This window comes from Triticum urartu, chromosome 4 (assembly GCF_003073215.2).
Source record: "Triticum urartu cultivar G1812 chromosome 4, Tu2.1, whole genome shotgun sequence".
Taxonomy (NCBI): domain Eukaryota; kingdom Viridiplantae; phylum Streptophyta; class Magnoliopsida; order Poales; family Poaceae; genus Triticum; species Triticum urartu.
Genome location: NC_053025.1, coordinates 618,875,928 through 618,887,313, shown reverse-complemented (window position 1 = coordinate 618,887,313; position 11,386 = coordinate 618,875,928). Strand labels below are relative to the sequence as shown.

The following is an 11,386-nucleotide window of genomic DNA, read 5'->3' as shown; positions in this document are numbered from 1 at the left end:
TCTAAACACCTCTTCTCGATCCTTTCATTTACTCTTGATATAAGAATTGTCTGAAGTCAAACTTTATAAAGTTTGACCATATCTATATAAAAAAATATCAACAACTACCATGCTAAAGTTATACCATATGAAAATTTAAGTCATGGCGCATCTAATGATATTGATTTCACATTATGAATGTTGATATTTTTTTCTATAAAGTTGGTCAAACTTTAAGAGGCTTGACTTCAGACAAATCTTATAGGTGAATTAAAAAGGACCGGAGGGAGTAGGGAGAGGGAGCTGTTGCTCAGGCCCTTCCCAACGCTCCACCTTGTACAGGTGCTAAGGCTGCCATGTAGGCAAAAAATCTAATGTGGCAAGGTAATTAAGAGGAGAGAGATGATTGTGGTGACCTCAGGAAGAAACAATGCTAAGTGCACGAACCTAGGCAAATCACTTAAATGAAAGAAGCCCACCAATGCATGAAGAAATTTAGTTGCAAAATCATTAAATGAAGAACGCTTAGCTACAAGTTAAACACCTATGCATTGGGAGCTTTAGTTGCTAAACTTTTTTAATGTGCTTAGCACCTCATGTAAGCACCAGTGCATTAGAAGAGGCCTCACAAGACAGGAGGTAGGGCTTCTTTTTGGGTTGTAAACACGGGGACCCTTTTACTTTCTTTTTGGGTCTGCATTTTGATTTCTTGCAGGCCCGCTAGTTTAATTTAGAAAGGAACTTGGAATCAAATCCCCCTTTATCGGGGGAACTAAATATAGCTTAGATCATTAGGATCTTTTTATTATTATATGGTGGAACACAACCCATCCGGGTTCAAGTTCTAAACTTGACACGAATGCACATATTTCCTGCATTAATTTCAGTCTTATTTTTTTTTGTGGTATGACGTTTTTCGGTGGTAAGCCCTCTCTCTCTCTCTCTACAAACTAAACTGCTTGGGTGTTGCATCAGTCGTTACCTATCTATTTATATTTAGTACAACATGCATGTGCGTTGTTGCAAGTACACGGTACCAGTAAGTCTAGTACTCCCTCCGTTCTTATTTACTCTGCATATTATCTTTGATCAAAATCAAACTTTGTAAACTTTGACAAAGTTTATAGACAAAAATATTAACATATACGATAACAAATCAATGGAGGAAGATTCTCCTTCGGCAGTGTTGAAGGGGCGGCAATGGAGGAAGATTCAACATTCAAAAACAATGTGCTTGATCCGGAACAATTGTTGTATCAAGATTGGGCAGCAGATCGGATCGCATGTTCTTGAAACTTTTCCTTCCTTTTGCACCATGATGCATCCTTTTTTATACATTTATCTCTTGATAGATAGTGGTATGGAACCCTAACCTTTTCTACTATCGTACAAGAGAGAAAAAAATACATAAACAGAGTACATGTAATAAATTATAGGATTAATTAATCAACAAAGCTAAAAACACAGGTGCTTTGTGATTTGCATCCGACCATACATACCATCAAAGCAAGTAGCATCAATGGCCATCTGCCCCTCAGCAACATAGGTTACTACAAACATTGGTTTAAAACAAGATTTTTCTTTTCTTCTCTTCTCTTTTGGCACACGGACAGACATAAAAACATATGTTTTCCTTTAATTATCCCTTTTCCTTTTTTCCTTTGATAACAATGACATAATTAATTACACATTAAAATGAACTCTTCTTCTTTTGAGCAAAAATAAAGAAAGAATCTTTCTTACACTTGGAAAACCAAGAAAAATACACTTGACTTGCTTATGCACATTTTACCGGTTGGTTGGTTGGTTGGTTGGCTGGCGCATATCTGAAACTTCAACGTTTCCAAACAACAAAGCTCTGCATCCAAATTTACATACAATTTTGAGTCCGTGTCCAGGTGGTACAATTGTGAGACCGTGTCCATGTCCAGGGGAAGTGTCGGTGTGTCTGTGCTATGTTAGGCTTTCTTTCCCTGCATCTGCTAACACAACAACAACAACAACAACAACAATTCAATCACCTTTCTAAGGTTTTCTAAGGTTTCTGTGAAAGGAGCTCGTTACCTTTCTAAGGTACTTGGCGTGAAGTTTCAGTGCACCAGCGCAAGCCTTCTTTGCATCCAAGTTCCCATTCACATTGTTCAATATCTAAAACAAAACAACTTTCAGTCTAAAACAAATCTTATTTCAACGTTAATAATCGATTTCCAGTGTTCATGGTGCTTCAATTTTTTCCTTGCTACACACGGAAAATCCTCTTTTTTTCTCATTACTTGACTAGCCATAATTGAGCCAAACGATTTGTTATGTGAAGTTTAGCCTGTTTTCGCTCATATTATCAATTCTGAAATATGTATGTCTTGCATCATAAAACAAGAAACACGGAAAAAGCTTACCCTAATGATGTCATCTAATCCCCGGGCTTCTTGCAACAGCTTCTGACTGTTCTCTTTCAATACACTAGCAACCAGGAAAACAGAAATAGGGACAGGCCCATCAACACCGTTAGTAGCACTCTTCATATTCGCCCTCTCGTACTTGCCAAACTGACGGGTTGATTTTACTCTTGGTTTATATCCTTGAGCACTTCTGTCAGTTGCAGGCCCGCTCTCTTCATATGTGGAGAACATGTCAGGGTCATATTCTAGAGCCCACATCATCTGCAGATCCATTCAACAACCAGGGTCAATCTTTATTTGCAAAGCAGAGTTTAAACTTGAAGAAACATAAAGCATTATTATTCCTTAAGACATGACAACCAGGCTCATAGTTGGGTGGCCTTTAACTGGATAACTCGTGGACACACAACAGTTTGCAACGATGCCAATAAAACTAGCTAGCGCTTAAAAATCCATGGATTCAACCCAACTAAGCTTGAGTGTGTGACCGTTTTTGGTTGGCTGGTACTACCATTCATTTTATTTTCTGGACACAAGAACAACCATGACCACACACAAAAGAAAAACAGTAGGAAACAATGACACATATTCTGTTGGATGACTAAACCTGGTTTTCAACACCTTTGAACATAGACATGGTATCATTAAAGAGAATGGAAGAAAATATCTGAATATGGCATCTAAACAATAGTGAATTCCATTTGAACAAAAAGACGTTCAGCCCAGGATACTTTTGAGGCATTGAGGCCAACTGTACAACACACACACACACACTACTGTGCTGAATTTAGTTCATAGATCAAAGCTCACCCGGATGAAATAAATACAACAAATGTTTTAGATTTAGCTCCTCGTCAAAAAGAAGTATTTACCTCCCCAAAGGTACAAGGAGTCCCCAAATGACAGTTCACGGCGAAACAATACCATGAACATGCGGAATGCAAAGAGATAGTCGCCTCCGCCAAGTGTTTCTGTGTTCAAGAGTCAACAAGCACCAATTGCAGTGTAAGAACATCAAACGGATATCCAGGTTGATTGATCCCTCCTTGAGTGTTGATTAAATACATACATACCGAGGTGGTCATGTAACTTTGGGTCCAGCACCTGAATGATAGAGGCAAGGTGCTGAAGCTGGTTCTCAACCCCAACGGATTGCTGTGTGCATCTGAAATTCCCGCGCTTTAAAAATCACAGATAGATAACAATAATAAGTGAAACTAGAAGAGACCAAAATCACAGATAGATAGCATGCAGTGTGTACCGACCAGTCTACGCATGAGTCTCTCAAAGCACCAAAACGCGTCTGCTTCATCATTGAGTAGCACTATCATCGGTGAGCATAAATCACTCATTCCTGTTTGAGATGTGAAGATTACGAACGTGCATAAGAAAGCATCGACTTTTCATCAGGCAATAAATAAGCATATTCTGGTGCAAATCAAATCAAATCAAATCAAATAGGAGGTAGGCAGCTAGCATATCCACCTTGGCAATACCCAACTTCTTTGTCGATCCATGCATAGACAGCTAGAATATCCCATAACTTGGAGAGATTTTCTTTCTTCTCGTAGAAGACCATGGAGCGGTCAGTGCGAAGAACATCAAGACCTGTAAGTGATATATATTATCCCCGCGACATGACATAGTCGTGGATAAGACTGGGGTCAGTAGAATAATGCTGGAAGTAATCGATGATTAGGCCCCATCATACCGATTTGGTGCAGCGTAAGCTTCCATTCGATAGTCTGTTTATCCGTGAGGCGGTGGTCGGCCTCATCTCCATTCTTGGTGCTGATCAAACTAGCTTGCTGGTCTGGAGTGGCGGCTTCAAGTAAAACCAAAGGGTCCTTGATAGGCACGCCATCCTCGGTTATGATGGGGGCGGTGATGATTTTGCCGCTGCCGACGTGAGGATCCATGTGTTTGCATTGTTCCTTCCATCTAGCATACTGTATCCTGCATGCATATATTGGTGGTCACACATGGACATTACATTTGAGTTAATGCTAATGGTATCCTCTTGTTGAAGCATTGAGGACAAGTATTGATAGAGATAGTGAGCATACATACCTTCTTGCTTGCCTGATGTGGTCGCGGTCATCGAATGTGCTGTCGGGATCGAAGCAGCCGAGCAGGAACTCCCAGACCTCTCCCCTGATTGCAGGGTGCACACCCTAGTTATTATTAGAAAACAAACAAGAGAGAGTTATGCTTGCTTGTGTTAGACGACGACCAGGAGGAGGAGGAGATGAGGAAGAAAATTGGTTTGAGTCTTTGAGGAGATAGACAGACAGACATACCCCGCTCTGAATCCGGTTTAGAACAGAGGCGATGTGGAGGGATCCGTGGTGCGTGTTGGGAGAGTTGAGTGTTGGGGAGACTATCATTTGAAGCACAAGAGCAAGGAGTTCATCATCAACACACCATCTATTACCTTTTGGAGAGTGGTGTCTCCTAGATTGGTTAGGTGTCACTTGGGAGCCTCCGTCAAGATTGTGGAGTTGAACCAAGGAGTTTGTAAGGGCAAGGAGATCGCCTACTTCGTGAAGATCTACCCAAGTGAGGCAAGTCCTTCGTGGGCGATGGCCATGGTGGGATAGACAAGGTTGCTTCTTCGTGGACCCTTCATGGGTGGAGCCCTTCGTGGACTCGCGCAACTGTTACCCTTCGTGGGTTGAAGTCTCCATCAACGTGGATGTACGATAGCACCACCTATCAGAACCACGCCAAAAATCTCCGTGTCTCCAATTGCGTTTGCACACTCCAATCCCATCCCTTCACTTTGTTGCAACTTGCATGCTTTACTTTTCGCAGCTCATATACTCTTCCCATGCTTGCTTGAAATGTATTGTGAATGTCTAAACTTGTGCTAAAACTCCACCTTAACTAGAAGAAATTAAAAACTACTAGTTTTCTTTATTGAGGGTCTCATCACCCCCCTCTAGACACCTCTTCTCGATCCTTTCATTTACTCTTGATATAAGAATTGTCTGAAGTCAAACTTTATAAAGTTTGACCATATCTATATAAAAAAATATCAACAACTACCATGCTAAAGTTATACCATATGAAAATTTAAGTCATGGCGCATCTAATGATATTGATTTCACATTATGAATGTTGATATTTTTTTCTATAAAGTTGGTCAAACTTTAAGAGGCTTGACTTCAGACAAATCTTATAGGTGAATTAAAAAGGACCGGAGGGAGTAGGGAGAGGGAGCTGTTGCTCAGGCCCTTCCCAACGCTCCACCTTGTACAGGTGCTAAGGCTGCCATGTAGGCAAAAAATCTAATGTGGCAAGGTAATTAAGAGGAGAGAGATGATTGTGGTGACCTCAGGAAGAAACAATGCTAAGTGCACGAACCTAGGCAAATCACTTAAATGAAAGAAGCCCACCAATGCATGAAGAAATTTAGTTGCAAAATCATTAAATGAAGAACGCTTAGCTACAAGTTAAACACCTATGCATTGGGAGCTTTAGTTGCTAAACTTTTTTAATGTGCTTAGGACCTCATGTAAGCACCAGTGCATTAGAAGAGGCCTCACAAGACAGGAGGTAGGGCTTCTTTTTGGGTTGTAAACACGGGGACCCTTTTACTTTCTTTTTGGGTCTGCATTTTGATTTCTTGCAGGCCCGCTAGTTTAATTTAGAAAGGAACTTGGAATCAAATCCCCCTTTATCGGGGGAACTAAATATAGCTTAGATCATTAGGATCTTTTTATTATTATATGGTGGAACACAACCCATCCGGGTTCAAGTTCTAAACTTGACACGAATGCACATATTTCCTGCATTAATTTCAGTCTTATTTTTTTTTGTGGTATGACGTTTTTCGGTGGTAAGCCCTCTCTCTCTCTCTCTACAAACTAAACTGCTTGGGTGTTGCATCAGTCGTTACCTATCTATTTATATTTAGTACAACATGCATGTGCGTTGTTGCAAGTACACGGTACCAGTAAGTCTAGTACTCCCTCCGTTCTTATTTACTCTGCATATTATCTTTGATCAAAATCAAACTTTGTAAACTTTGACAAAGTTTATAGACAAAAATATTAACATATACGATAACAAATCAATACCTTTTGATTTATTATTGAATATACTTTCACATCATATACATTTATTATTGTAAATATTCATATTTTTTCTATAAATATAGTCAAACTTTATGAAGTTTGACTTCAGTCAAACTTAATATGCAGAATAAATAAAAATGGAGGGAGTATTCTTGTCCAAGCGTCCGGTACAAGCAAGTCTTGTATTCTTGTCCAAGCGTCCGAGGATAAAATACGTTTGAATTCCTCCAAATTGCTTGTTGAATGGATGCAATCTCATGTTTTTTTTTCTCTAACAAAGTAGAAATGTATCTCATCTCAATATATATATATATATATATATATATATATAAATATATATATATGTCCAAGCGAAGGGATCCTCCTTCGGCAGTGTTGAAGGGGCGGCAATGGAGGAAGATTCAACATTCAAAAACAATGTGCTTGATCCGGAACAATTGCTGTATCAAGATTGGGCAGCAGATCGGATCGCATGTTCTTGAAACTTTTCCTTCCTTTTGCACCATGATGCATCCTTTTTTATACATTTATCTCTTGATAGATAGTGGTATGGAACCCTAACCTTTTCTACTATCGTACAAGAGAGAAAAAAATACATAAACAGAGTACATGTAATAAATTATAGGATTAATTAATCAACAAAGCTAAAAACACAGGTGCTTTGTGATTTGCATCCGACCATACATACCATCAAAGCAAGTAGCATCAATGGCCATCTGCCCCTCAGCAACATAGGTTACTACAAACATTGGTTTAAAACAAGATTTTTCTTTTCTTCTCTTCTCTTTTGGCACACGGACAGACATAAAAACATATGTTTTCCTTTAATTATCCCTTTTCCTTTTTTCCTTTGATAACAATGACATAATTAATTACACATTAAAATGAACTCTTCTTCTTTTGAGCAAAAATAAAGAAAGAATCTTTCTTACACTTGGAAAACCAAGAAAAATACACTTGACTTGCTTATGCACATTTTACCGGTTGGTTGGTTGGTTGGTTGGCTGGCGCATATCTGAAACTTCAACGTTTCCAAACAACAAAGCTCTGCATCCAAATTTACATACAATTTTGAGTCCGTGTCCAGGTGGTACAATTGTGAGACCGTGTCCATGTCCAGGGGAAGTGTCGGTGTGTCTGTGCTATGTTAGGCTTTCTTTCCCTGCATCTGCTAACACAACAACAACAACAACAACAACAATTCAATCACCTTTCTAAGGTTTTCTAAGGTTTCTGTGAAAGGAGCTCGTTACCTTTCTAAGGTACTTGGCGTGAAGTTTCAGTGCACCAGCGCAAGCCTTCTTTGCATCCAAGTTCCCATTCACATTGTTCAATATCTAAAACAAAACAACTTTCAGTCTAAAACAAATCTTATTTCAACGTTAATAATCGATTTCCAGTGTTCATGGTGCTTCAATTTTTTCCTTGCTACACACGGAAAATCCTCTTTTTTTCTCATTACTTGACTAGCCATAATTGAGCCAAACGATTTGTTATGTGAAGTTTAGCCTGTTTTCGCTCATATTATCAATTCTGAAATATGTATGTCTTGCATCATAAAACAAGAAACACGGAAAAAGCTTACCCTAATGATGTCATCTAATCCCCGGGCTTCTTGCAACAGCTTCTGACTGTTCTCTTTCAATACACTAGCAACCAGGAAAACAGAAATAGGGACAGGCCCATCAACACCGTTAGTAGCACTCTTCATATTCGCCCTCTCGTACTTGCCAAACTGACGGGTTGATTTTACTCTTGGTTTATATCCTTGAGCACTTCTGTCAGTTGCAGGCCCGCTCTCTTCATATGTGGAGAACATGTCAGGGTCATATTCTAGAGCCCACATCATCTGCAGATCCATTCAACAACCAGGGTCAATCTTTATTTGCAAAGCAGAGTTTAAACTTGAAGAAACATAAAGCATTATTATTCCTTAAGACATGACAACCAGGCTCATAGTTGGGTGGCCTTTAACTGGATAACTCGTGGACACACAACAGTTTGCAACGATGCCAATAAAACTAGCTAGCGCTTAAAAATCCATGGATTCAACCCAACTAAGCTTGAGTGTGTGACCGTTTTTGGTTGGCTGGTACTACCATTCATTTTATTTTCTGGACACAAGAACAACCATGACCACACACAAAAGAAAAACAGTAGGAAACAATGACACATATTCTGTTGGATGACTAAACCTGGTTTTCAACACCTTTGAACATAGACATGGTATCATTAAAGAGAATGGAAGAAAATATCTGAATATGGCATCTAAACAATAGTGAATTCCATTTGAACAAAAAGACGTTCAGCCCAGGATACTTTTGAGGCATTGAGGCCAACTGTACAACACACACACACACACTACTGTGCTGAATTTAGTTCATAGATCAAAGCTCACCCGGATGAAATAAATACAACAAATGTTTTAGATTTAGCTCCTCGTCAAAAAGAAGTATTTACCTCCCAAAGGTACAAGGAGTCCCCAAATGACAGTTCACGGCGAAACAATACCATGAACATGCGGAATGCAAAGAGATAGTCGCCTCCGCCAAGTGTTTCTGTGTTCAAGAGTCAACAAGCACCAATTGCAGTGTAAGAACATCAAACGGATATCCAGGTTGATTGATCCCTCCTTGAGTGTTGATTAAATACATACATACCGAGGTGGTCATGTAACTTTGGGTCCAGCACCTGAATGATAGAGGCAAGGTGCTGAAGCTGGTTCTCAACCCCAACGGATTGCTGTGTGCATCTGAAATTCCCGCGCTTTAAAAATCACAGATAGATAACAATAATAAGTGAAACTAGAAGAGACCAAAATCACAGATAGATAGCATGCAGTGTGTACCGACCAGTCTACGCATGAGTCTCTCAAAGCACCAAAACGCGTCTGCTTCATCATTGAGTAGCACTATCATCGGTGAGCATAAATCACTCATTCCTGTTTGAGATGTGAAGATTACGAACGTGCATAAGAAAGCATCGACTTTTCATCAGGCAATAAATAAGCATATTCTGGTGCAAATCAAATCAAATCAAATCAAATAGGAGGTAGGCAGCTAGCATATCCACCTTGGCAATACCCAACTTCTTTGTCGATCCATGCATAGACAGCTAGAATATCCCATAACTTGGAGAGATTTTCTTTCTTCTCGTAGAAGACCATGGAGCGGTCAGTGCGAAGAACATCAAGACCTGTAAGTGATATATATTATCCCCGCGACATGACATAGTCGTGGATAAGACTGGGGTCAGTAGAATAATGCTGGAAGTAATCGATGATTAGGCCCCATCATACCGATTTGGTGCAGCGTAAGCTTCCATTCGATAGTCTGTTTATCCGTGAGGCGGTGGTCGGCCTCATCTCCATTCTTGGTGCTGATCAAACTAGCTTGCTGGTCTGGAGTGGCGGCTTCAAGTAAAACCAAAGGGTCCTTGATAGGCACGCCATCCTCGGTTATGATGGGGGCGGTGATGATTTTGCCGCTGCCGACGTGAGGATCCATGTGTTTGCATTGTTCCTTCCATCTAGCATACTGTATCCTGCATGCATATATTGGTGGTCACACATGGACATTACATTTGAGTTAATGCTAATGGTATCCTCTTGTTGAAGCATTGAGGACAAGTATTGATAGAGATAGTGAGCATACATACCTTCTTGCTTGCCTGATGTGGTCGCGGTCATCGAATGTGCTGTCGGGATCGAAGCAGCCGAGCAGGAACTCCCAGACCTCTCCCCTGATTGCAGGGTGCACACCCTAGTTATTATTAGAAAACAAACAAGAGAGAGTTATGCTTGCTTGTGTTAGACGACGACCAGGAGGAGGAGGAGATGAGGAAGAAAATTGGTTTGAGTCTTTGAGGAGATAGACAGACAGACATACCCCGCTCTGAATCCGGTTTAGAACAGAGGCGATGTGGAGGGATCCGTGGTGCGTGAAGGCGGCGTGCCATTTGCGTACGCTCAGCGTCTTGCCAATCTGCCATCCATCCATCTTTCTTTCTTGAGTAACTCCTACTACTAGTCGGAGGGACGAATTGCTCCAAAACAAACAGAGCAAGGAAAGAAAGCAAAGAGGAAAAGAAAGAAGAGACCTTGATCTTGAACTTGGTGTCGGGGACGTTGTGGGCGCAGTCGGGGCGCAGCTGGTAGAAGGTGGAATCCGACGACGACGCCGATTCCCTTCCCTTGTGCCGCCGCAGCATCCTCCCTTCCCTTCCCCTTCCCTTCGCTGGTACAAGGTTGGATCTTGGCCGGCCGGCAGCAGAGCAGAGCAGAGCACTTCTGGATCTTGCTTCTTCTCTTTGACCCAATTCCGATTCCGGTCGAGGGGAAAGGGGGATCTGTCCGCCTGCCCGGTGCCGGTGCCGGTGACGGTGGAGATGCCGGTGGCGGCTGGTGGAGGGAGATGCGCTCGCTTCCCTTCCCTTCCCTTCCCTTGCCTTGCCTTTGACTTGTTGACCCTTTCCTTCCTTCCTTCTTCCAATGTTTTTTTAATTAATATATAATATTCCTTGTTGGCGGTAAAGCACCACGGACTACCCCTAAGATGCTATGTGACAAACACCAAACACCATGTACCTGCCTGCCTCTGAAAACAATCAAATCATTATTCACAAAAATGAATAAATCTCGTATATATTCCCGTCTTGGAATTAACAGAGACCAATGATAAATCCGCTTCCGGTGACATAAAAAATTTCTTACATGAGGGTCACCACATATTTACTAGACCACAAATGAACCAAACTTACACTTTGACAACAGACGAGACACACAAAAAATGATCTTGCTTCCATATAGTATATACTTATATTTGATATAAATAATAATAATAATGGTAAAAAGAAGAAACTTGTAACACACATGATGCGGCTATATCTTCCACGTGTCGGAGCACGACTTAAAGGCATAACTGTATAGTA

At 40.8% G+C, this 11,386-nt stretch overlaps 2 protein-coding genes across 2 annotated transcripts; both read right to left on the bottom strand.

The window, feature by feature from the left end:
* Positions 1 to 1,591: 1,591 nt before the first annotated feature.
* LOC125555021 (rab GTPase-activating protein 22-like) lies at positions 1,592 to 7,173 on the bottom strand. Its single transcript, XM_048718343.1, has 11 exons — positions 7,146 to 7,173; positions 4,679 to 4,758; positions 4,449 to 4,552; positions 4,090 to 4,334; positions 3,864 to 3,986; positions 3,644 to 3,732; positions 3,452 to 3,557; positions 3,254 to 3,349; positions 2,376 to 2,641; positions 2,044 to 2,127; positions 1,592 to 1,958 (listed from the first exon to the last, which is right to left on the bottom strand). The coding sequence occupies exons 1-11, from the start codon at positions 7,171 to 7,173 to the stop codon at positions 1,938 to 1,940; spliced, it is 1,242 nt and encodes a 413-aa protein (XP_048574300.1). The 3' UTR covers positions 1,592 to 1,937.
* An 85-nt stretch (positions 7,174 to 7,258) lies between these two features.
* LOC125553275 (rab GTPase-activating protein 22-like) lies at positions 7,259 to 10,941 on the bottom strand. Its single transcript, XM_048717085.1, has 11 exons — positions 10,556 to 10,941; positions 10,345 to 10,440; positions 10,115 to 10,218; positions 9,756 to 10,000; positions 9,530 to 9,652; positions 9,310 to 9,398; positions 9,118 to 9,223; positions 8,918 to 9,015; positions 8,043 to 8,306; positions 7,711 to 7,794; positions 7,259 to 7,625 (listed from the first exon to the last, which is right to left on the bottom strand). Exons 1-11 carry the CDS (start codon positions 10,664 to 10,666, stop codon positions 7,605 to 7,607), a joined length of 1,341 nt encoding a protein of 446 aa, XP_048573042.1. The 5' UTR covers positions 10,667 to 10,941; the 3' UTR covers positions 7,259 to 7,604.
* Between the last annotated feature and the right edge of the window lie 445 nt (positions 10,942 to 11,386).

What these genes read in the sequence shown, in the direction of transcription:
- LOC125555021 (XM_048718343.1), bottom strand. Translation starts at nt 7,173, where the DNA reads ATGGCCATTGATGCTACTTGCTTTGATG. An exon ending in AAAGTTACATGACCACCTCG is followed by an intron (nt 3,350 to 3,451) that starts GTATGTATGTAT and finishes TCTTGAACACAG; the next exon opens with AAACACTTGGCGGAGGCGAC. An exon ending in GGACTCCTTGTACCTTTGGG is followed by an intron (nt 2,642 to 3,253) that starts GAGGTAAATACT and finishes GAATGGATCTGC; the next exon opens with AGATGATGTGGGCTCTAGAA.
- LOC125553275 (XM_048717085.1), bottom strand. Translation starts at nt 10,666, where the DNA reads ATGCTGCGGCGGCACAAGGGAAGGGAATCGGCGTCGTCGTCGGATTCC. An exon ending in CACATCAGGCAAGCAAGAAG is followed by an intron (nt 10,001 to 10,114) that starts GTATGTATGCTC and finishes ATATGCATGCAG; the next exon opens with GATACAGTATGCTAGATGGA. An exon ending in ACTCCTTGTACCTTTGGGAG is followed by an intron (nt 8,307 to 8,917) that starts GTAAATACTTCT and finishes ATGGATCTGCAG; the next exon opens with ATGATGTGGGCTCTAGAATA.